Genomic DNA, 26894 nt, shown 5'->3' with positions numbered 1-26894 from the left:
GATAGGACACAGTGAGTGTGTGAGGGTGGGGAGAATCGGTTGGGGTACTGTGTGTGTGTGAGGGTGGGGGAGTTGGATGGGGTACAGTGTGTGTGAGGGTGGGGAGTTGGATGGGGTACGGTGTGTGTGAGGGTGGGGAGTTGGATGGGGTACAGAGTGTGTGTGAGGGTGGGGGAGTTGGATGGGGTACAGTGTGTGTGAGGGTGGGGAGTTGGATGGGGTACGGTGTGTGTGTGTGTGTGTGTGGACAGTTTGATGGGGTATAGTGTGTGTGAGGGTGGAGGTGTTCAATGGGGTACAGTGTGTGTGTGTGTGTATGTGGGTGTGTGCATGTGTCTGTGTGTGTGTGTGTGTGTGGACAGTTTGATGGGGTACAGTGTGTGTGTGAGAGTGGGGGTGTTGGATGAGGTACGGTGTGTGTGTGAGGGTGGGAGTTGATTGGGGTACGGTGTGTGTCTGAGGGTGGGGAGTTGGATGGGGTACAGTGTGTGTGTGTGTGTGAGGGTGGGGAGTTGATTGGGGTACAGTGTGTGTGAGGGTGGGGAGTTGGATGGGGTACAGTGTGTGTGAGGGTGGGGGAGTTGGATGGGGTACAGTGTGTGTGTGAGGGTGGGAGTTGATTGGGGTACGGTGTGTGTCTGAGGGTGGGGAGTTGGATGGGGTACAGTGTGTGTGTGTGTGAGGGTGGGGAGTTGATTGGGGTACGGTGTGTGTGTGAGGGTGGGGTGTTGGATGGGGTACAGTGTGTGTGTGTGTGAGGGTGGGGAGTTGATTGGGGTAGGGTGTGTGTCTGAGGGTGGGGAGTTGGATGGGGTACAGTGTGTGTGTGTGTGTGAGGGTGGGGAGTTGGATGGGGTACAGTGTGTGTGAGGGTGGGGCAGTTGGATGGGGTACAGTGTGTGTGAGGGTGGGGAGTTGGATGGGGTACAGTGTGTGTGAGGGTGGGGCAGTTGGATGGGGTACAGTGTGTGTGTAAGGGTGGGGCAGTTGGATGGGGTACAGTGTGTGTGAGGGTGGGGAGTTGGATGGGCAGTTGGATGGGGTACAGTGTGTGTGAGGGTGGGGCAGTTGGATGGGGTACAGTGTGTGTGTGAGGGTGGGGAGTTGGATGGGGTAAAGTGTGTGTGTGAGGTTGGGGAGTTGGATGGGGTACAGTGTGTGTGAGGGTGGGGAGTTGGATGGGCAGTTGGATGGGGTACAATGTGTGTGTGTGAGGGTGGGGAGTTGGGTGGGGTACAGTGTGTGTGAGGGTGGGGCAGTTGGATGGGGTACAGTGGGTGTGTAACGGTGGGGAATTGGATGGGGTACAGTGTGTGTGAGGTTTGGGAGTTGGATGGGGTACAGTGTGTGTGTGAGGGTGGGGAGTTGGATGGGGTACAGTGTGTGTGAGGGTGGGGAGTTGGATGGGGTACAGAGTGTGTGTGTGAGGGTGGGGAGTTGGATGGGGTACAGTGTGTGTGAGGGTGGGGAGTTGGATGGGGTACAGTGTGTGTGTGAGGGTGGGGAGTTGGATGGGGTACAGTGTGTGTGAGGGTGGGGAGGTGGATGGGCAGATGGATGGGGTACAATGTGTGTGTGTGAGGGTGGGGAGTTGGGTGGGGTACAGTGTGTGTGAGGGTGGGGAGTTGGACGGGGTACAGAGTGTGTGTGAGGGTGGGGATTTGGATAGGGTACTGTGTGTGTGAGGGTGGGGAATTGGATGGGATACAGAATGTGTGACAGGGTGGGGATTTCGATGGGGTACAGTGTGTGTGTGAGGGTGGGCAGTTGGATGGGGTACAGAGTGTGTGGGATGGTGGGGAGTTGGATGGGGTACAATGTGTGTGTGTGAGGGTGGGGAGTTGGATGGGGTACAATGTGTGTGTGTGAGGGTGGGGAGTTGGATGGGGTACAGTATGTGTGAAGGTGGGGAGTTGGATGGGCAGTTGGATGGGGTACAGTGTGTGTGTGAGGGTTGGGAATTGGATGGGGTACAATGTGTGTGAGGGTTGGGAATTGGATGGGGTACAATGTGTGTGAGGGTTGGGAATTGGATGGGGTACAGTGTGTAAATGAGGGTGGGCAGTTGGATGGGACACTGTGTTTGAGGGAGGGGGGAATCGGATGGGGTACAGTTTGTGTGTGAGTGTGGGGAGTTGGAAGGGGTACAGTGTGTGTGTGGGTGAGGAGATGGATGGGGTACAGTGTGTGTGTGAGGGTGGGGGAGTTGGATGGGGTACAGTGTGTGTGTGAGGGTGGGGGAGTTGGATGGGGTACAGTGTGTGTGAGGGTGGGGGAGTTGGATGGGGTACAGTGTGTGTGTGAGGGTGGGGTAGTTGGATGGGGTACAGTGTGTGTGTGAGGGTGGGGAGTTGGATGGGGTACAGTGTGTGTGTGAGGGTGGGGGAGTTGGATGGGGTACAGTGTGTGTGAGGGTGGGGGAGTTGGATGGGGTACAGTGTGTGTGTGAGGGTGGGAGTTGATTGGGGTATGGTGTGTGTGTGAGGGTGGGGTGTTGGATGGGGTACAGTGTGTGTGTGAGGGTGGGGGAGTTGGATGGGGTACAGTGTGTGTGTGAGGGTGGGAGTTGATTGGGGTACAGTGTGTGTGAGGGTGGGGATTTGGATGGGGTACAGTGTGTGTGAGGGTGGGGAGTTGATTGGGGTACAGTGTGTGTGTGTGTGTGTGAGTGGACAGTTTGATGGGGTATAGTGTGTGTGAGAGTGGAGGTGTTCAATGGGGTACAGTGTGTGTGTGTGTGTATGTGGGTGTGTGCATGTGTCTGTGTGTGTGTGTGTGGGTGTGTGTGTGTGTGTGGACAGTTTGATGGGGTATAGTGTGTGTGAGGGTGGGGGTGTTCGATGGGGTAGAGTGTGTGTGTGTGTGGGTGTGTGGACAGTTTGATGGGGTACAGTGTGTGTGTGAGAGTGGGGGTGTTGGATGAGGTACGGTGTGTGTGTGAGGGTGGGGGAGTTGATTGGGGTACAGTGTGTGTGAGGGTGGGGAGTTGATTGGGGTACAGTGTGTGTGAGGGTGGGGAGTTGATTGGGGTACAGTGTGTGTGAGGGTGGGGAGTTGGATGGGGTACAGTGTGTGTGAGGGTGGGGGAGTTGGATGGGGTACAGTGTGTGTGTGAGGGTGGGGTAGTTGGATGGGGTACAATGTGTGTGTGAGGGTGGGGGAGTTGATTGGGGTACAGTGTGTGTGAGGGTGGGGAGTTGGATGGGGTACAGTGTGTGTGAGGGTGGGGGAGTTGATTGGGGTACAGTGTGTGTGTGAGGGTGGGGGAGTTGATTGGGGTACAGTGTGTGTGTGAGGGTGGGGGAGTTGATTGGGGTACAGTGTGTGTGTGAGGGTGGGGAGTTGATTGGGGTACGGTGTGTGTGTGAGGGTGGGGAGTTGGACATACTATGCTGCTGAGTACGTGGTCTTTCTTTGTGCCAGTCGGCGGTTGAGTATTCTGACTGGATGTGTGTTCTCCAGTGGGCGCTGTGTCAGCACAGACCCCCACGTACGATTGAAAGCTCTCCAACTGTTGGCATGCAGCTTGGCTGAGTCTGTGTCATTGCTGAGTTGACAGTCTGAACTTGCAGCAACAGTGGAAGCATTCCAAGCACTTATCACATCTGCAGTGAGGCAGCAGCTGTAAGCCTCCAGCCACGCTGGGACACACAGACCCTGACAGGATATTGCATTGCATTCCAGCTCCCAAATGCTAATCTTCAATACATCAAAGACACTGCTTTGTAAATCAGTTAGCAAAACAAATAAAAAATTTCTAAAACTTCAGCTCAAGAGCTCAGAGACATTGTCCTGAAGAATGTCAATAAATCAAGTTCACTCACTACAATAGTGATCAAAATTGTCAGGACTCATATCTCACTCCTGCTATAAATATCCCAATATCTGGATTAATATCCAATCCCAAAATGAATTCCAGTCCCCACTTGGCAGAATGATTATGAGTCATTAACATAAGAATTTAAACCTCACTAAAGACAGACATTAAACCTCGGGAAATAGCAGGACTGTATGCATATCAAAATCGTTTTTCAGACTTAGGGAATTCAAAGGACAAATCTTCAACTTCATGTCTACCTCACAATACTTCAATTCAGAATAAATTCCCTATTTCCCAGGATTCTACCACCAAACATCAGATTGATACTCTAACCCAGCACTGACATGCCCATTTCCACACCTTTAGTAAGATAGAGTCATAGAGGCAAAGAGATGTACAGCATGGAAACAGACCCTTCGGTCCAACCCGTCCATGCCGACCAGATATCCCAACCCAATCTAGTCCCATATGCCAGCACCCAGCCCATATCCCTCCAAACCCTTCCTATTCATATACCCATCCAAATGCCTTTTAAATGTTGCAATTGTACCAGCCTTCACCACATCCTCTGGCAGCTCATTCCATACATGTACCACCTTCTGTGTGAAAAAGTTGCCCCTTAGGTCTCTTTTATATCTTTCCCCTCTCACCCTAAAACCCTCTAGTTCTGGACTCCCTGACCCCAGGGAAAAGACTTTGCCTATTTATCCTATCCATGCCCCTCAATTTTATAAACCTCTATAAGGTCACCCCTCAGCCTCTGATGCTCCATGGAAAATAGACCCAACCTGTTCAGCCTCTCCCTGTAGCTCAAACCCTGGCAACATCCTTGTAAATCTTTTCTGAACCCTTTCAAATTTCACAACATCCTTACTTTGGGATTAATGTCCACTTTTGCAGAATGAACAGTACATTTCCAAGGAGTTATGTCCTCTATTACCACATTCTCGGGATTAATAATCCTTTTCCTGGCAATAAAGCTCCATCCAGCACTGTGCTAGTTGGGTCAGATATTGAACAGGTCCACCAGCTGAAGACTGGGCATCCACGAGGCTCTGTGGGCCTTCAACAGCAGCAGGATTGTACTCCAGCATATCCCCCACTCAACCGTTAGCATCAAGCCCGGGGATCAACCCTGGTTCAGTGGAGTGTACAGGAGGGCCTACTAGGAGCAGCACCAGGCAGACCTGAAGGTGAGGTGTCTACCAAATGGGATAACTTACATGGCAAACTGCATAGGCAGCAAATGATTGACAGAACCAAGTGATCCCACAACCAACAGATCCGATCTAAGCTCTGCAGTCCTGCCACATCCAGGCGTGAATGGTGGTGGGCAATTAAACAACTCACTGGAGGAGGAGGAGGCTCAGGGTATTGTGGATCCACAATACCCTCCCTCAGGGTATTGTGGATCAACCCCCAGCACATGGACTACAGCGGTTCTTGAAGGCAGCTCACCCCCACCTTCTCAGGGGGCAATTAGGGACGGGCAATAAATACTGGGCCCAGCCGGTGACAGTCATTCCTCACGACAGAATAAAATATGGGCCCCATGTCAGCAGCGTCCACATAAATACCCATGTTCACAATCATTCTCCAACCAATTAGTACCCCATCCTCTATCCCGGGATCCCTGCTCAGTCCTGGGATCAATCCCGCTATCACAGGATCCCTGCTCAGTCCTGGGATCAATTCCTCTGTCCCGGGATCAGTCCTGGGATCAGTCCCTCTGTCCCGGGATCAGTCCTGGGATCAATTCCTCTGTCCCGGGATCAGTCCTGGGATCAGTCCCTCTATACCGGGATCAGTCCTGGGATCAGTCCCTCTGTCCCGGGATCAGTCCTAGGATCAGTCCTGGGATCAGTCCCTCTGTCCCGGGATCAGTCCTGGGATCAGTCCCTCTGTCCCGGGATCAGTCCTGGGATCAGTCCCTCTGTCCCGGGATCAGTCCTGGGATCAGTCCCTCTGTCCCGGGATCAGTCCTGGGATCAGTCCCTCTATCCCGGGATCCCTGCTGGACGCTGGGATTTATCGCTGTTCCTACCTGGAGTGTGCTGGGGAAATCTCTCTCCGGGTCGCGGTGTTGGCTCTGGGCTGTTCCCGGGAGTGGGGCCGCTCTGTGGGAGCTGCTGCCGGGGTTGGCTGGTGGACTCGTCCCGGAGACTCGGAGCCCCGGAGCTCAGGGTGAAACGGGAGAGAAGCGGGAGCAGGAACAGTAACAAGAGACAGCTCACCAGCCGGGTTTCCATCGCGGAACTGAGCAAGTCCCAGCAAAAAACCCACACAACAGCTTCCAAAAAATATACACAGTCCAGGCAAACCGCCAAAACTATCTCCAACAGCCAAAAACCAAACACAGACCACTCAAACTTCCCAAATACACAGACCACTCAAACTTCCCAAATACACAGACCACTCAAATTCCCCAAATACACAGACCACTCAAACTTCCCAAATACACAGACCACTCAAACGTCCCAAATACACAGACCACTCAAACTTCCCAAATACACAGACCACTCAAATTCCCCAAATACACAGACCACTCAAACTTCCCAAATACACAGACCACTCAAACTTCCCAAATACACAGACCACACAAATTCCCTAAATACACAGACCACACAAATTCCCTAAATACACAGACCACTCAAACGTCCCAAATACACAGACCACTCAAACGTCCCAAATACACAGACCACTCAAACTTCCCAAATACACAGACCACACAAATTCCCTAAATACACAGACCACTCAAACGTCCCAAATACACAGACCACTCAAACTTCCCCCAAATACACAGACCAATCAAACGTCCCAAATACACAGACCACTCAAACTTCCCCCAAATACACAGACCACTCAAATTCCCCAAATACACAGACCACTCAAATTCCCCAAATACACAGACCACTCAAACTTCCCAAATACACAGACCACTCAAATTCCCCAAATACACAGACCACTCAAACTTCCCAAATACACAGACCACTCAAACATCCCAAATACACAGACCACTCAAATTCCCCAAATACACAGACCACTCAAACGTCCCAAATACACAGACCACTCAAATTTCCCAAATACACAGACCACACAAATTCCCTAAATACACAGACCACTCAAATTTACCAAATACACAGACCACTCAAACGTCCCAAATACACAGACCACTCAAATTCCCCAAATACACAGACCACTCAAACGTCCCAAATACACAGACCACTCAAACTTCCCCCAAATACACAGACCAATCAAACGTCCCAAATACACAGACCACTCAAACTTCCCCCAAATACACAGACCACTCAAATTCCCCAAATACACAGACCACTCAAACTTCCCAAATACACAGACCACTCAAACGTCCCAAATACACAGACCACTCAAACTTCCCAAATACACAGAGCACTCAAACGTCCCAAATACACAGACCACTCAAACTTCCCAAATACACAGACCACTCAAATTCCCCAAATACACAGACCACTCAAACGTCCCAAAAACACAAACCACTCAAACTTCCCCCAAATACACAGACCACTCAAACTTCCCAAATACACAGACCAGTCAAATTCCCCAAATACACAGACCACTCAAACGTCCCAAAAACACAAACCACTCAAACTTCCCCCAAGTACACAGACCAATCAAACGTCCCAAATACACAGACCACTCAAACTTCCCCAAATACACAGACTACTCAAATTCCCAAATACACAGACCACTCAAACTTCTCAAATACACAGACCACTCAAATTCCCCAAATACACAGACCACTCAAACGTCCCAAAAACACAAACCACTCAAACTTCCCCCAAGTACACAGACCAATCAAACGTCCCAAATAAACAGACCACTCAAACTTCCCCCAAATACACAGACCACTCAAACGTCCCAAATACACAGACCACTCAAACTTCTCAAATACACAGACCACTCAAATTCCCCAAATACACAGACCATTCAAACTTCCCCAAATACACAGACCACTCAAAATTCTTCTTTTTTAGGAAAAGACTATAGCAGAGAGGTATCAGAAAGTATTCTAATTCAAACTTGTACAAAGTAACTAAGTAATTAATTAACTAAGCAGAGTTGGCTGGGCAGGTGATGTGCTGTCGCTGTATGATGTGGGAGCTGGCTGATCCCATTGTGAACGGCAGTGACCACATCTGCAGCAAGTGTTGGTTGCTGGAAGAACTCCGGATCAGAATTGATGATCTGGAAGCTGAGCTTCAAACAGTGCAGCACATCCGGGATGGGGGAGAGTTACCTGGACGCTTTGTTTCAGGAGGCAGTCACACCTGGGAGATTAAGTAATTCACATTCAGCTAGTGATCAGGCTCATCAGAGTGTGACTGTAAGTGAGGCAGGTAGGGGGAACCTGAGTTCAGGAGTGGAGGAACCTCAGCCCTTGACCCTGTCCAACAGGTACGAGATTCTTGCTCCCTGTTCGGATGAGGAAAAGGGCTCTGGACAGGATGAGCCAACTGACCAAGGCACCATGGTGCAGAAGGCCATTCAAGAGGGGGGAGTTAATAGACAAGTAGTGGTTATAGGGGATTCTATAATTAGGGGGACAGATAGTATCCGTTGCAAGTCGGATCGGGAGTCTCGCATGGTGTGTTGCCTGCCCGGTGCCAGGGTGCGGGATATCTCCGACCGGCTTGAAAGGATATTGGAGCGGGAGGGGGAGGATCCAGTTGTTGTGGTCCACGTTGGTACTAACAACATAGGCAAGACTAGGGTGGAGGACCTGTTTGGGGATTACAAAGCACTAAGCAGGAAATTGAAGCACAGGTCCTCAAGGGTCATAATCTCTGGATGACTGCCCGAGCCACATGCCAATTGGCACAGGGACAAGAAAATTAGGCAAGTAAACACGTGGCTAAGGGATTGGTGTGGGAAAGAGGGATTCCACTTCATGGGCATTGGCATCAGTTTTGGAACAGGGGGGGATCTGTACCGTTGGGACGGGGTCTCCACCTGAACCGATCAGGTACCAATGTTCTAACAAAGAGGGTAAATAGGGTGGTCAGTAGGACTTTAAACTTCTGAGTTGGGGGGAAGGGAAAGTGAAAGCGACAGGGAGTATGGCGTTAAATGGAAAGATAAGCAGCAGGATAGCATGTGTCCAGGCGGATTTAAAATTGAGGAAGACTGGGAATGCAGAAAAAAGCAAGGATAACTTAGGACATCATATGACTTCCAATATCTCTTATGATAAGAAAGTTAGCATTAAGGCACTTTACCTGAATGCTCGTAGCATTCATAACAAAGCATATGGACTAATGGCACAGATCATAGTGAATGATTATGATGTGGTAGGCATCACAGAGACTTGGTTACAGGGGGGTCAGGACTGGCAGTTAAACCTCCAAGGATTTTCAACTTATTGAAAAGACAGGGAGGTCGGCAGAGGGGGTGGGGTTGCCTTGTTAGTTAAGAACAAAATTAAATCTATGGTATTGAATGACATAGCGTCAGATGATGTGGAGTCTGTGTGGGTGGAATTGAGGAACCACAAAGGCAAAAAAACCATAATTGGAGTTGTGTACAGACCTCCGAACAGTGGTCAGGACCAGGGACGCAACATGTCCGGGAAATAGAGAAGGCATGTCAGAAAGGCAAGGTCACAGTGATCATGGGAGACTTCAATATGCAGGTGGACTGGGTAAATAATGTTGCCAGTGGATCCAAAGAAAGGGAATTCATGGAATGCTTACAGGATGGCTTTTTGGAACAGCTTGTCATGGAGCCCACAAGGGAGCAGGTTATTCTGGACCTAGTGCTTTGCAATGAACCAGACTTTATAAAAGATCTTAAAGTAAGGGAGCCCTTAGGAAGCAGCGATCATAATATGGTAGAGTTCAGTCTGCAGTTTGAAAGAGAGAAGGCAAAATCGGATGTAGTGGTGTTACAGTTTAATAAAGGTAATTATGAGGGCATGAGAGAGGAACTGACAAAAATAGACTGGAAGCAGAGGCTCACGGGGAAGACAGTAGAGCAAAAATGGCAGGAGTTTGTGGGTATAATTGAGGACACTGTACAGAGGTTCATCCCCAAGAAAAGAAAGATTATCCAGGGAGGGATTAGACAGCCATGGCTGACAAAGGAAGTCAGGAAATGTATTAAAGAAAAAGAGAGATCCTATAAAGTGGCCAAGAGCAGTGGGAAATCAGAAGATTGGGAAGGCTACAAAAACAAACAGAGGATAACAAAGAGAGTAATAAGAAAGGAGAGGATCAAATATGAAGGTAGGCTAGCCAGTAATATTAGAAACGATAGTAAAAGTTTCTTTCAATACATAAGAAACAAACGACATGCAAAAGTAGACATTGGGCCACTTCAAACTGATGCACGGAGCCTAGTGATGGGAGATAAGGAAATAGCAGGAGAACTTAACAAGTACTTTGCATCAGTTTTCACAGTGGAAGACATGAGTAATATCCCAAAAATTAAAGGGTGTCACGGGGCTGAGTTGAGTATGGTTGCCATTATGAAAGAGATAGTGCTAGAAAAGTTAAAAAGTCTTAAAATTGATAAATCTCCTGGCCCCGATGGGATACACCCTAGAGTTCTGAGAGAGGTGGCTGAGGAAATAGCGGAGACATTGTTTGAGATCTTTCAAGAGTCACTGGAGTCAGGGAAAGTCCCGGATGATTGGAAGATCGCTGTTGTAACCCCCTTGTTCAAGAAAGGATCAAGACTAAAGATGGAAAATTATAGGCCAATTAGCCTAACCTCGGTTGTTGGTAAAATTCTAGAATCCATCATTAAGGATGAGGTTTCTAAATTCTTGGAAGAGCAGAGTCTGATTAGAACAAGTCAACATGGATTTAGTAAGGGGAGGTCATGCCTGACAAACCTGTTGGTATTCTTTGAAGAGGTGACAAGTAGGTTAGATCAGGGAAACCCAGTGGATGTGGTCTATCTAGACTTTCAAAAGGCCTTTGATAAGGTGCCAAGGTGAGGTGCCTGTTGAGCAAGGTGAGGGCCCACGGTGTTCGAGGTGAGCTACTGGATGGATTGAGGATTGGCTGTCTAACAGAAGGCAGAGAGTTGGGATAAAAGGTTCTTTTTCAGAATGGCAGCCGGTGACGAGCGGTGTCCCGCAGGGTTCAGTGTTGGGGCCACAGCTGTTCGCATTATATATTAATGATCTGGATGAAGGGACTGGGGACATTCTAGCAAAGTTTGCAGATGATACGAAGTTAGGTGGACAGGCAGGTAGTACTGAGGAAGTGGGGAGGCTACAGAAGGATCTAGACAGTTTGGGAGAGTGGTCCAGGAAATGGCTGATGGAATTCAACGTGAACAAATGCGAGGTCTTGCATTTTGGCAAAAAGAATAAAAGCACAGACTACTTTCTAAACAGTGAGAAAATTCGTAAAGCCAAAGTACAAAGGGATCTGGGAGTGCTAGTCGAGGATTCTCTAAAGGTAAACATGCAGGTTGAGTCCGTGATTAAGAAAGCGAATGCGATGTTGTCACTTATCTCAAGAGGGTTGGAATATAAAAGCACCGTTGTGCTACTGAGACTTTATAAAGCTCTGGTTAGGCCCCATTTGGAGTAGTGTGTCCAGTTTTGGTCCCCATACCTCAGGAAGGACATACTGGCACTGGAACGTGTCCAGCGGAGATTCACACGGATGATCCCTGGAATGGTTGGTCTAACATATGAGGAACGGCTGAGGATCCTGGGATTGTATTCATTGGAGTTTAGAAGATTAAGGGGAGACTTAATAGAGACGTACAAGATAATACATGGCTTGGAAAGGGTAGATGCTAGGAAATTGTTTCCGTTAGGTGAGGAGACTAGGACCCGTGGACACAGCCTTAGAATTAGAGGGGGTAAATTCAGAACAGAAATGCGGAGACATTTCTTCAACCAGAGAGTGGTGGGCCTGTGGAATTCATTGCCGCAGAGTGCAGTGGAGGCCGGGACGCTAAATGTCTTCAAAGCAGAGATTGATAGATTCTTGTTGTCTCGGGGAATTAAGGGCTACGGGGAGAATGCGGGTAAGTGGAGTTGAAATGCGCATCAGCCATGATTGAATGGCGGAGTGGACTCGATGGGCCGAATGGCCTTACTTCCACTCCTATGTCTTATGGTATTATGGTCTTCCCCAAATACACAGACCACTCAAATTCCCCAAATACACAGACCACTCAAATTCCCCAAATACACAGACCACTCAAACTTCCCAAATACACAGACCACTCAAACTTACCAAATACACAGACCACTCAAATTCCCCAAATACACAGACCACTCAAACTTCCCAAATACACAGACCACTCAACCTTCCCAAATACAGAGACCACTCAAACTTCCCCAAATACACAGACCACTCAAATTCCCCAAATACACAGACCACTCAAACTTCCCAAATACACAGACAACTCAACCTTCCCAAATACACAGACCACTCAAATTCCCCAAATACACAGACCACTCAAATTCCCCAAATACACAGACCACTCAAACTTCCCAAATACACAGACGACTCAACCTTCCCAAATACACAGACCACTCAAATTCCCCAAATACACAGACCACTCAAATTCCCCAAATACACAGACCACTCAAATTCCCCAAATACACAGACCACTCAAACTTCCCAAATACACAGACCACTCAACCTTCCCAAATACACAGACCACTCAAACTTCCCAAATACACAGACCACTCAAACTTCCCAAATACAGAGACCACTCAAACTTCCCCAAATACACAGACCACTCAAATTCCCCAAATACACAGACCACTCAAACTTCCCAAATACACAGACCACTCAAACTTCCCCCAAATACACAGACCACTCAAATTCCCCAAATACACAGACCACTCAAACTTCCCAAATACACAGACCACTCAAACTTCCCAAATACACAGATCACTCAAACTTCCCCCAAATACACAGACCACTCAAATTCCCCAAATACACAGACCACTCAAACTTCCCAAATACACAGACCACTCAAACTTCCCAAATACAGAGACCACTCAAACTTCCCCAAATACACAGACCACTCAAATTCCCCAAATACACAGACCACTCAAACTTCCCCAAATACACAGACCACTCAAACTTCCCCCAAATACACAGACCACTCAAATTCCCCAAATACACAGACCACTCAAACTTCCCAAATACACAGACCACTCAAACTTCCCAAATACACAGACCACTCAAATTCCCCAAATACACAGACCACTCAAATTCCCCAAATACACAGACCACTCAACCTTCCCAAATACACAGACCACTCAAACTTCCCCAAATACACAGACCACTCAAACTTCCCAAATACACAGACCACTCAAACTTCCCAAATACACAGACCACTCAAATTCCCCAAATACACAGACCACTCAAATTCCCCACATACACAAACCACTCAAACTTCCCCAAATACACAGACCACTCAAATTCCCCCAAAACACAGACCACTCAAACTTCCCCAAAAACACAGACCACTCAAACTTCCCCAAATACACAGACCACTCAAATTCCCCCAAAACACAGACCACTCAAACTTCCCCAAATACAGACCACTCAAACTTCCCCAAAAACACAGACCACTCAAACTTCCCAAATACACAGACCACTCAAACTTCCCCAAATACACAGACCACTCAAACTTCCCCAAAAACACAGACCACTCAAACTTCCCCAAATACACAGACCACTCAAATTCCCCCAAAAACACAGACCACTCAAACTTCCCAAATACACAGACCACTCAAACTTCCCCAAATACACAGACCACATTTAGAGTATCCTCTCATCACCTGACTGTCCCATCCAACCTGAATTGAGGACCCCACCTGACCATGCTATCCCTCCACCCACTGAACTGTCACTGTGCCCCCAACAGACTTAACTAATCCCAGGCACTCAATTGACCCTGTGAGCTGAGCTGACAGTCTCCAAGTTGAGCCTCTGTCTCAGGATGATCTGATGAGCCCCTTGGACCCAACTCATCCACCTTCAAATTCTTCACCTCCCACCCCACCAACTGAGCTCTGTCCCCAAATTAGCAGCAAGCAAACAATCCACTTCGTACCTCAGTAATTCAGTCGAGTTCCCAATGTACTGACCATCCTGGTCCATTCATTCACTCAACCATTCACTCTGCACTTTGCCACTGCACTGACCTTCCCAACATGAGTCTACTGGGATGAAGCTTCTCTCCCTGCCTCTGGAAAATGGTGATCAGAAATCTCCGAGCAGCTCTGAGGACAAAAAAAGCTTAAGTTCCACAGTGATCTGATGATGGTGAGTGTTTTGTGAAGAAAAAATCTCCAGGACTGACTGACACATTTTAAAAGCAAAATATGAGAGTCAGAATGAGGAAATGTTGGACAGGCCGTATCCTTGTATCCACTGGAGTACAGAGAGCAACAGGTGACATGACCGAAAGTGAGCAGATCTATGTGAAGTATGGAGGTGATAACTGAGTGGAATTATCGCTGGACTTTACTCTAGAGAGCCAGGGAATGTTCTGGGACATGGGTTTGAATCCTGCCACAGCAGATGATGGAATTCAATAAAACTCAGGAATTCAGAATTGCAAAGATGCCCATGAATCCATTGTCAATGTTTGGGGGGAAAACCCAGCTGGTTCATTACTGTCATTTAGGGAAGAAATCTGTCATCATTACCTGGTCTGGGCTCAAGGTGACTCCAGACACACAGCAACATGGCTGACTCTTAGTTAGCCTCCAGGATGGGCAATAAATGCTGGTCTGGCCAGTGACAGCCACACCCCTATGAATGAGTAGAACAATCTCTTCTGGGAGAATTGAGAAGTCACTGTGGAAAATGGAGATGAGGAGTTTCTTTTTCACAGAGATTCAGGAGTCTTCCTCGAACGATGGGGGGAAGCAGTGAGTCATTGGACATTTTTATGATTGAGGTAGGTAGATTGTGGATAAGAAAGGTAGATTGTGAAAGGTTGTAAGGGATAGGCAAGACTGGGAGTAATCAGATCCGATATGATCCCCCTGAATGGCAGAGCTGGCTTGAGGGTTTGAGGGACCCATTAGTACATCCAGCACCTTGTCAAAGGCCTTCTGGAAATTCAAATAGATCACCACCAGTGGGCTTCCTTTCTCTAGATTATTTGTTCCAACCTCAAAGACTTCAGACTGATTTGTCAGGCATGGCCTCCCCTTGACAAAGTCGTGCTGACTCCACCCTATTGTACATGCACTTCCAAATACTCCACAATCTCATCCTTAATAACGGACTCTAAATTCTGACCAATAACGAGATCACACTAACCAGCTTATCGTTTCCCATCTTCCTCCTCCCTCCTTTCGTAAACAGGGGTGTGACATTGGCCATTTTCCAGTCCTCTGGTAATATCCTAACTCCTGATTTCTGACAGATCTCCAACAATGCCTCCACATTCCCCAGAGCTGTGCCCTATTGAGGTCTGGCGTGTAGTCCATCTGGTGCAAGTGCTTGAACCAACTTCAGTTTCTCCAGAACCTTCTCCTTTGTGTTGGCTGGTAAACTCACCTCTGGCCCTGACTGTCCTGAAGTTCTGGTTTCCTACTAATATCTTCGACAGTGAAAACTGATGTATACTACCATTCAGTTATGGGTGGCACACGGGCTCAGTAATTAGCACTGCTGTCTCACAATGCCAAGGTCCTGAGTTCAATACCAGCCTTGGACAATTGTGTGGAGTTGCACATTCTCTCATGGGTGTCTGCATGGGTTTCTCTAGTTTCCTCTCTCAGTCCAGAGATATGCAGGTCAGGTGGATTAAACATGATAAATGCAGTGAGGGGAGTGGGTCTGGGTGCAATGCTCTGTAGAGGGTCAGTGCAGACTCAATGGGCCAAATAACCTCTTTCTGCACTGTAGGAATTTGATGATTCCATTCTTTGTTCCCCATTTTCACTTCTCCAGCCTCACTTTTCCAGTAGTCCAACGCCTCTCTCTCTTACCTTTCAGATGTCTCAAAATAATCTTGCAGATTTCTTTTATATTACAAGCTAACTTACTCTCAAATGCTATCTTCTCCCTCCTTATTGCTTTTGGAGTTGTACTCTGCTGTTTTTGAAAGACTTCCCAATCCTTTGTTTTCCCACTAATCTTTACCACATTGTTTGCCTTCTCTTTTGGTTTTATGTCGTCCCTGAGTTCCCTTGTCAGCCATGGTTGCCTCATCCTCCCCTCAGTATGATTCTTCTTCCTTGGGGTAAATGTCTGCTGTGCCTCCCGAATGACCCCCCCCAGAAATTCCCCCCATTGCTGCTCCACCCAGTTTCCTGCTCAGGCCCCTTTCCAATTACTCTGGCCAGATGTTCCCTCATGCCTTTGCAGTTGTCTTTATCCAATTGCAACACCATTACATCTGCTTCCAGCTTCTCCCTCTCAAACTCTCAATCCGTTAGAATTTTATAGGTTTCTATGAGAAACCCCTTTATTTTTCCAAACTCAGTGACTACGATCCTGACCAATTCAATCTCTCCTCATACGTTAACCCTGTCATCCCAGGAATCAATTTGGTAAACTTTTGTTGCACTCCTTCTATAGTAAGAACATCCTTCCTCACAGAAGGAGACTAAAACTGCACACAATACCTCTGTATAAGTGTGGCCTCTGTATAATTGCTGACGAAGAGCCTATGCTCAAAATGTTGATTCTCCTGCTCCTCAGATGCTGCCTGAGCAGCTGTGCTTTTCCAGCCCCACACTTTTTGACTCTTTATAATTGCAGCAAGACATCCCTGCTCCTACACTTGCATCCTCTCTCTATGAAGGCCAGAATACAGTTTTGTCTTCTTCACCGCCTGCTGGCCCTACAGGCTTACTTCCAGTGATTGGTGGACAGCAAAACCCAGGTCTCATTGCATATTCCTCTCTCTCAATTTACAGCCATTCAGATCATCATGTGCATTACTGTATTTTGCTGCCAAAGTGAATACCCTCATATTTATCCACATTTTTCTGCATCTGCCATGCATTTGCCCACTCACTCAGCTGTCTAAATCACACTGCAATATCTCTGCATCCTCCTCACAGTTCCCTCTTCCGTCAGCTTTGTGTCATCCATAAATTTTGAGACATTACATTTCGTTCCCTCAACTAAATCATTAACATGTTTTGTGAGTAGCTGGAGACCACACTGGTCCCTGCAGTATCCCACTAATCACGGCCTGCCATTCAGAAAAAGACCCATTTTCTCCCACTGTTTGTTTTCTGTCAATTCATTTTCTATCTATCTCAAGGCTTGGAATCCTGTGGTAACTAACTCCCCTCCTGCCTCCCCAAAGCCTGTCCACCATCTACAAGACACAAGTTAGGAGTGTGATGGAATACTCCCCACTTGCCCTGGATGGGTGCAGCTCCAACAACACTCAAGAAGCTCGACACCCTCCAGGACAAAGCAGCCCACATCCGCAAATATCCACTCCCTCCATCACTGACGCTCCACTATCTCCCAACAGCAAGTCTCAATGTGCTGAACTCCAGAGTCACAGCAATCTGGTTGAATTTTAACTGATCGCCGAAATGGTTGTGCAAGTGACTCAGCTTTTATCAACTGCCCAAATACCTTTCTCAACAAAGAGAATTGAACCTGGACGGATCACGTGGCATTGGCTGAGGCACTGGGAAAGACAACAGCAGAAACAGCCCTGCCGATTCTGGCAAGTCCCCTTCACTAACATCACGGGCCTATTGCCAAAACTGGGAGAGCTGTCTCACAGACTAGAGACAAGCTACAGCTGGACACAGTTCTGAGGAAGGGTCACCAGAGCCAAAATATTCACAGATTTCTCTTCACAGATGTTGCCAGACCTGCTGAACTTTTCCAGTAATTTCTGTTTTTGTTTCTGATTTACAGCATCTGCAGTTTTTTCAGTTTTTAACAGTTGAACATAGTCGTATTCATGGAATCATACTTTACAAACATTGCCCCAGAGAGCTGGTCAGGTTCATTAGGTCATAGCTGCTAGACTGGGTCTGTGGCAGGTGGTGAGGGAGCCAACAAGAGGGAAAAACACACTGACCTCATCCTTACTGTCCATGACAGTATCAGGAAGGGTGACCACCACAAAGTCCTTGTGAAGATGAAGTCCCGACTTCACATTGAGAATACCCTCCATCATGTTTTCTGGCTCTACCACAGTGCTAAATGGGACAGACTTCGAACCAATCTAGCAACTCAAGACTGGGCCACCATGAGGCGCTGTGGGACATCAACAGCAGCAGGATTGTATTCCAGCACAGTCTATAACCTCATAGCCTGGCATATCCCCCACTCAACCATTACCATCAAGCCAGGGCATCAACCCTGGTTCACTGGACGTGCAGGAGGGCATGCCAGGAGCAGCACCAGGCATACCTGAAGGTGAGGTGTCTACCAAACAGGACAACTTGCATGGCAAACTGCATAAGCAGTAAGTAATAGACAGAGCTAAATGATCACACAATCACCAGATCAGATCTCAGCTCTGCAGTGTTGCCACACCCAGTCATGTATGGTGGTGGACAATTAAACAACTCTCTGGAGGAGAAGGGTCCAAAATACCCCCATCCTCAATGATGGAGGAGCCCAGCACATCAGTGAAAAAAGATAAGGTTGAAGCTTTCAAACAGCACCTGTTCAGCAATTACCTGCTCAGTGATGCCCAGTTTGGGTTCCACCAGGGCCACTCAGCTCCTGACCTCATTCCAGCCTTGGTTCAAACATGGCCAAAAGGGCTGGATTCCAGAGGGGAGGGGAGAGGGACAGCCCTTGATATCAAGGCTGTATTTGACCGAGTGTGGCATCAAGGAGCCCTCACAATGGAATTAATGAGTATCAAGGGTCAAACTCTCCACTGGTTGGAGTCATACCTCACACATAGGAAGATGACCGTGGTTGCTGGAGAATAGTCAGTTCTGCTCCAGGACACCTCTGCAGGAGTCCCTCAGGGGAGTGTCCTAGGCCCAACCATCTTCAGCTGCTTCATCAATGACCTTCCTTCCATCATAAGGTCAGACCTAGGGATGTTGGCAGATGATTGCACAATGTTCAGCACCATTCACAATTCTTCAGATACTGAAGCAATCCGTGTACAAATGCAGCAAGGTCTGGATTAGGTTTGCTCGCTGAGCTGGAAGGTTCATTTTCAGATGTTTCGTCACCATATTGGTAACATCATCAGTGAACCTCTGGATGAAGCACTGGTGGCATGGCCCTCTTTCCATTTATGTGTTTACGTTTCCTTGGGTTGGTGATATAATTTCCTGTAGTGATGACATTTCCTGTTCTTTTTCTCAGGGGGCGATAGATGGAGTCTAACTTGATGTGTTTGTTGATAGAGTTCTGGGTTGGAATGCCATGCTGCTTCTAGGAATTCTCATGTGTATCTCTGTTTGGCTTGTCCTAAGATGGATGTGTTGTCCCAGTCGAAGTGGTGTCCTTCCTTATCTGTATGTAAGGATACTAGGGAGAGAGGGTCATGTTGTTTCGTGGCTAGTTGGTGTTCATGTATCCTGGTGGGATCATGAGTTTGTGAGGAATTATGCTGACAAGTCATTCAGACATGAAGTTTGCTTGCAACTGTGGGTACCGAATGCATTTAATACAGAGTCCTGTTTTTTGCAGCAGAATGAACATGCATATACACTACATCAGTTTCAGTTCAACAAAATAAGTGACAGCCATTCTGGTGCATGTCTAGAGACAATGCCTTCACCAATCAGAATCAACTTGCCTTGATTAAACTTTAAGTGCAATTTGTCAGTTAATTGTCAGCCATCATGATTTTCCTGAAGGCCTTTTGCCCGAAACATCGATTTTCCTGCTCCTCAGAAGCTGCCTGACCTGCTGTGCTTTTCCAGCACACACTCTAATCTAGACTCTGGTTTCCAACATCTGCAGTCCTCACTTTTGCTGAGTCATCATGATTTGCCAACCACTCTACCAATTAAAGTCCACTTGAAAACCAATCTGCAACCTTATGATTGTTTACCGTTTACTTTGGTATTTTTTGAGAATTTTTCTGATGAGTGAACAAAGAATAGTTTCAACATAATTTTTGTTGTAGCAGTACTCTAGTTCTATACCACCGCAGTATTATAACAGAGAGAATTATGTTAACCAGGTGCCTAAAGTGTAACAACTGTTCTCATGTTCATGAGAATGATCCTTTCCCCCAAGTCATAAGAGTTTCCAAAGCAGCAAGGGCACTCCTTACAAAACTGCAGAAATAAGGCTTGGGGTATAACATTGATGCACATCAGATTAATTTTACTGGTTCCACAGATTGTTCCCAGAGACGGGGCAGCACAGTAGCTCAGTGTGGTTGGCATGGTGGCACAGTGGTCAGCACTGCTGCCTCACAACGCCAGGGACCCGGATTCGATTCCACCCTGTGTGAAGTTTGCACATTCTCCCCGTGTCTGCGTGGGTTTCCTCCGGGTGCTCCGGTTCCCTCCCACATTCCAAAGATGTGCAGGTCAGGTGAATTGGCCATGCTACATTGTCCATAGTGTTCAGGGATGTGTAGGTTAAGTGCATTAGTCAGGGGTAAATATAGAGTAATGGGGCATGATTTTCGGTGGGATACTCTTCGGAGGGTCAGTGTGGACTTAGAGTCATAGAGATGTACAGCATGGAAACAGACCCTTCAGTCCAACCTGTCCATACCGACCAGATATCCCAACCCAATCTAGTCCCACCTGCCAGCACCCGGCCCATATCCCTCCAAACCCTTCCTATTCATATACCCATCCAAATGTCTCTTAAATGTTGCAATTGTACCAGCCTCCACCACATCCTCTGGCAGCTCATTCCATACACGTACCACCCTCTGTGTGAAAACATTGCCTCTCCGGTATCTTTCCCCTCTCACCCTAAACCAATACCCTCTAGTTCTGGAATCCCCCACCGCAGGGAAAAAAAGACTTTGTCTATTTATCCTATCCATGCCTCTGATTATTTTATAAACCTCCATAAAATCACCCTTCAGCCTCCGACGCTCCAGGGAAAACAGCCCCAGCCTGTTCAGCCTCTCCCTGTAGCTCAGACCCTCCAACCCTGGCAACATCCTTGTAAATCTTTTCTGAACCCTTTCAAGTTTCATAACATCTTTCCAATAGGAAGGAGACCAGAATTGCACGCAATATTCCAACAGTGGCCTAACCAATGTCCTGTACAGCCGCACCATGACCTCCCAACTCCTGTACTCAATACTCTGACCAATAAAGGAAAGCATACCAAACGCCTTCTTCACTATCCTATCTACCTGCGCCTCCACTTTCAAGGAGCTATGAACCTGCACTCCAAGGTCTCTGTTCAGCAACACTCCCTCGGACCTTACCATTAAGTGTATAAGTCCTGCTAAGATTTGCTTTCCCAAAATGCAGCACCTCGCATTTATCTGAATTAAACTCCATCTGCCACTTCTCAGCCCATTGGCCCATCTGGTCCAGATCCTGTTGTAATCTGAGGTAACCTTCTTTGCTGTCCACTACACCTCCAATTTTGGTGTCACCTGCAAACTTACTAACTGTACCTCTTATGCTTGCATCCAAATCATTTATGTAAATGACAAAAAATAGAGGACCCAGCATCGATCCTTGTGACACTCCATTGGTCACAGGCCTCCAGTCTGAAAAGCAACCCTCCACCACCACCCTCTGTCTTCTACCTTTGAGCCAGTTCTGTATCCAAAGGGTTAGTTCTCCCTGTATTCCATGGGATCTAACCTTCCTAGCTGAAAAACATGTTGCTGGAAAAGCGCAGCAGGTCAGGTAGCATCCAAGAAGCAGGAAAATTGACGTTTCGGGCACAAGCCCTTCTTCAGGAATCCTAACCTTCCTAACCAATCTCAATGGGGAACCATGTTGAATGCCTTACTGAAGTCCATAAAGATCACATCTACCACTCTGCCCTCATCAATCTTCTTTGTTACTTCTTCAAAGAACTCAATCAAGTTTGTGAGACATGATTTCCCATGCACAAAGCCATGTTGACTATCCCTAATCAGTCCTTGCCTTTCCAAACACATGTACATCCTGTCCCTCAGGATTCTCTCCAACAACTTGTCCACCACCGAGGTCAGGCTCACTGGTCTATAGTTCCCTGGCTTGTCCTTACCAGCCTTCTTAAACAGTGGCACCACGTTTTCCAACCTCCAGTCTTCCGGCACCTCACCTGTGACTATCGATGATACAAATATCTCAGCAAGAGGCCCAGCAATCACTTCTCTGGCTTCACACAGAGTTCTCGGGTACACCTGATGAGGTCCTGGGGATTTATCCACCTTTAACCATTTCAAGACATCCAGCACTTCCTCCTCTGTAATCTGGACATTTTGCAAGATGTCACTATCTATTTCCCTACAGTCTATATCTTCCATATCCTTTTCACTGATGCAAAATACACACTTAGAATCTCTCTCATCTCCTGCAGTTCCACACAAAGGCCGCCTTGCTGATCTTTGAGGTGCCTATTCTCTCCCTAGTTACCTTTTTGCCCTTAATATATTTGTAAAACCCCTTTCAATTCTCCTTAATTCTATTTGCCAAAGCTATCTCATGTCCCCGTTTTGCCCTCCTGATTTCCCTCTTAAGTATACTCCTATTTCCTTTATACTCTTCTAAGGATTCACTCGATCTATCCTGTCTATACCTGACATATGCTTCCTTCTTTTTCTTAACCAAACCCTCAATTTCTTTAGTCATCCAGCATTCCCTATATCTACCAGCCTTCCCTTTCACCCTGACAGGAATATACTTTCTCTGGATTCTTGTTATCTCATTGCTGAAGGCTTCCCATTTTCCAGCCGTCCCTTTACCTGTGAACATCTGCCTCAATCAGCTTTCGAAAGTTCTTGCCTCATACCGTCAAAACGAGCCTTCCTCTAAGTTGTTCCAGGAGCTGTATTTCCTGCTCATGTTTTTTTTGAGCATGGCAGACAATGGCTCCACTATAGTTTGAATCGACTCTTGGAGTTTACCAAGTACTGCTGTCCTACTGGATCCAAAGGGGCCATCCCGGGAGACTGGGTACTGGCTGAAGGCACCCCCCCCCGGTGGAGTAGGGAAGTGCCCTGTCTGCTGTCCTCCTTTAGGCCCCCTTCCTTTACTGGTCCCGAAGGTGTCTCAGGTGATTTCAGCAGCTCAAAATAATCAGTAAGTTTAAATTAATACTTTTTTCTCTTTGGGGTGGTTAAAAATTGGGGGGTGTAAAGTATAAGGTTAAAATTGTGCAGCATAGGGGAACAGGTGTTGCTTCTACAAAAGCTGGCATGATAAAATTAGGCTGCACATGCAAATACTAAACAGAGAAGCGAAAACAGGTCGAATGATCGAATAGGGCAGAGCAACCATGGAGCAGGGTAAACCAGTAACAGAACAGGGTACCAGTCACAGGAGGGATGTGGCCAATGGACAGAATTTAGTTTGGCAGGATGATCACACAAAGACAGCAAACTATGCCAGGATAGTCACAAATAAGGAATAAGATAAATAAGAGTAAGGGGCGACAGGCTTAGAGTAGTGGGAGAAGTCAACAGAGGCAGAGAGAAAGCTAGAGTTTGTGATAGGCTACACGCTACAGCAAAAGTAACCAATGGGGTAAAAGGGGAGGACCGAGAGACACAGCTGAACTGCATAAATCAGAATGTAATCCTCAGATCGGGGTGCCTACTTGTTAGACATCCGTCTTGCAAGAACGTTTAATAAAATTTGCTGCTTCAGAATTTGACTTGGACTGAAATTCATTGATACGTGAACTTTGTTTCTCACAGGTGTAAAGGTCCACTTTGCCCAGGGGTATGGCAGAGAGCCCAGCACAGCAGACCACTCAGACTGCCGCCATCTTAGATCCCCCAGCTATGCAGGTTTACTGTTGTGCCAGTTAGCAATGTGGATTTCTTTCTCTCTCTCTCTTTCCTGCACTGACCTCACCATGTGCTGCCTTTGTCTGTTCCTCTCTCTTTTAAAAGTGCTGTAAAATAGAATATAAAACAGTAGTTGCTGCTCCTGGAATTCGAGGAAATCATCTCAAAACACCTAAAACACCTCAAAAAAGGAGCAGCCTGTTCCAGCCAGAAATATTCCCCGTCCTCTATCTTGTTGGGCCAAAAGGCCTGTTTCCACACTGGAGGGATTCCATATTTTAAAAAACAGCCCCTGAGGCACTGAGAGCAGTCTGATTTTCTCAGTAACAGAATATGACAAATCACTGTTTGATAAATTCACAAATGCAACATCTGTTAACAATGAGGTAATAGGACAAACAATCAAGCTGGGTGAGTTGGCCACTCATTTGAAACTCTTCTCATGTACAGAATGAGAGTCATGTCGGAGGCTGAGGCTGAAGCAGTGCAACAGATATTCCTACCAAGTTCAATAATACAACACAGCAAACTATTATTGAAAAAATTGACCCCACTTCATTGTTAGAAAGCTCTTTTTTAGAGATTACCATCTGGCAAAATGCAGAATTCCAGGCCAAGATCCAAAGTAATCAGCTTCCTGAAGTAGTTGTGATGAATTATTTACTTTGCAAATGTAGATCATTGAATGATGATCTTGGCTCAAGGGAAAGAAACCTGTTTTTCTTCAGAAAATGTTGAGGGAGGGTACATACAACTCATTTTGTTAAAAGAGTCGAGTACACTGGAAAGAGGCTATTTTGTAAGATTTGAACAGTACTATCTGCAAATCAATTTAGCTCCTTCTGTCACACCAGGTAAACTCTGATAACTGGAGTCAAACATTTTTCTGATATTCCAAAGCAGGTGAGGAAGTGTTCAGAATCCTGCATCCAGCGATAAACTGTGTCCATCTCAGATATGCCGTTAAAACATCTACCACTCAAAATCAGACAATCCACAAACCTTCCTTGGTATGTAACAGTCACTGTTTTCAACCTGATCTGCAACTTGAAGCATATTTTGAACGATGGGACCAATACCTTTGGTTAATATAGTGACTCCACTGACTACTCTGACAGTAGTATTTAGATTGGTGCAGGTCAGAAAGTTCTGCTGGAAATTCACCTCCATAGCTGCTTTCTGCAAGTACACAGTATGATAGTATCATAGAGATGGACAGCACGGAAACAGACCCTTCGGTCTAACTTGTCCACGCCAACCAGATATCCAAAAGTAATCTTGTCCCATTTGCCAGCACTTGACTCATGTCCCTCTAAACCCTTCCTATTCATATACCCACCTAGATGCCTTTTAAATGTTGTAATCATACCAGCCTCCACCACTTCATCTGGCAGCTCATTCCTCACAGGCACCACCCTCTGCCTGAAAAAACTGCCACTTAGACCCTGTTAAATATTTCCCCCTCTCACCCTAAACCTATGCCTCTTGTTCTGGATTACCCCACACAAGGTTTATTTACCCTATCCAGACAAACAGAAATTGTATAAATAAATACCAGCTACTGACACCAGCCCTCTCACTGACAACAGACTGAATTTAACCCACCGAGGTAAAAACAATGACTGCAGATGCTGGAAACCAGATTCTGGATTAGTGGTGCTGGAAGAGCACAGCAGTTCAGGCAGAATCCTAGGAGCTTCGAAATCAACGTTTCGGGCAAAAGCCCTTCATCAGGAATAAAGGCAGTGAGCCTGCAGCGTGGAGAGATAAGCTAGAGGAGGGTGGGGGTGGGGAGAAAGTAGCATAGAGTACAATGGGTGAGTGGGGGAGGGGATGAAGGTGATAGGTCAAGGAGGGGAGGGTGGAGTGGATAGGTGGAAAAGAAGATAGGGAGGTCGGACAAGTCCGGACAAGTCAAGGGGACAGTTAATGAGCTGGAAGTTTAGAACTAGGGTGAGGCGGGGGAAGGGGAAATGAGGAAACTGTTGAAGTCCACATTGATGCCCTGGGGTTGAAGTGTTCCGAGGCGGAAGATGAGGCATTCTTCCTCCAGGCGTCTGGTGGTGAGGGAGCGGCGGTGAAGGAGGCCCAGGACCTCCATGTCCTCGGCAGAGTGGGAGGGGGAGTTGAAATGTTGGGCCACGGGGCAGTGTGGTTGATTGGTGCGGGTGTCCCGGAGATGTTCCCTAAAGCGCTCTGTTAGGAGGTGCCCGAATTTAAACCAGTCTATCCATAACTTAGCTCTAATTTAACCCTGACACTCCATTCTAGTATGGTGCATTTGGCTTCAATTCTAATTCCAGCCACTGCAGCCTTGGAATAAAAATACAAGAAGTACTGATCTCCAGAGGGGAGATTAAAGTCACTGTCCTTGACATCAAAGCCACATTGGACCAAGTATAGCATCAAGGAACCCTAACAAAATTACAGAGAAGGGAATTTTCCAGTGTGGGTCTCATACTGATAACAAAGAGAACAGTCGTTGAAGGGCAATCACTTCAGTTCCAGGATATCAGGGTTTCAGAGTTTGAGCAGCAGCTGGCATCAGTGTGGTGCTCCAGGAGGTTCAGAGTTTCATTTATGGATTTTATTTAATTTGATTTATTATTGTCATATGTACCAAGATACAGTGAAAAGTATTGTTCTGAGGACTATCCGGACAAATCATACCTCACATAACTACATCAGGGTAATAGAACAGAATGTGGTGTCACAGCTATAGAGAAGGTACAGAGAAAGATCAACTCTAATATCTGAGAGCTGCGTTCATAAGTTTGATAACAGCAGGGAAGAAGCTGCTCTTAAATCTGTTGGCACGTGTTTTCACCCAATGGAAGAGGGTGGATGAAGAGTCACTGAGGTGAGAGGTGATTCCTGACGAACGGCTCTTGCCCGAAATGTCGACTCTCCTGCTCCTTGGATGCTGCCTGACCTGCTGTGCTTTTCCAGCACCACACTCTGATCTCTGATATCTGCAGTCCTCACTTTCTCCAGGTGTTTGATTATGTGGTTGCTTTTCTGAGGCAGCAGGAAGTGTAGATGGGATCAATGGTTGGAAGGCTGGTTTGTGGGATGGACTGGGCTGCGTTCACAGCTCTCTGCAGTTTCTTGTGACCTTGGGCGGAGCAGTTGCCCTACTAAACTGTGATACATCCAGATAGGATGCTTTCTAAGGTGCATCTATAAAAATTGGTTAGAGTCATAGTGG

The 26894-nt window shown here is 47.0% G+C and overlaps 1 protein-coding gene across 1 annotated transcript in view; it reads right to left on the bottom strand.

Annotated features, from left to right (window-relative positions):
* The window catches only part of LOC140480847 (probable carboxypeptidase X1), an 89054-nt gene extending 82830 nt beyond the window's left edge, over positions 1 to 6224 (bottom strand). The window contains exon 1 of the mRNA XM_072576335.1: positions 5865 to 6224. Coding sequence (XP_072432436.1) covers positions 5865 to 6069 — 205 coding nt within the window. The 5' untranslated portion in view covers positions 6070 to 6224. The remainder of the gene's footprint in view (positions 1 to 5864) is intronic.
* Between the last annotated feature and the right edge of the window lie 20670 nt (positions 6225 to 26894).

Source organism: Chiloscyllium punctatum, chromosome 1 (assembly GCF_047496795.1).
Source record: "Chiloscyllium punctatum isolate Juve2018m chromosome 1, sChiPun1.3, whole genome shotgun sequence".
NCBI classification, from domain to species: Eukaryota; Metazoa; Chordata; class Chondrichthyes; order Orectolobiformes; family Hemiscylliidae; genus Chiloscyllium; species Chiloscyllium punctatum.
Note: the sequence above shows the minus strand (reverse complement) of the source record. Positions and strands in the feature narration are given on the sequence as shown.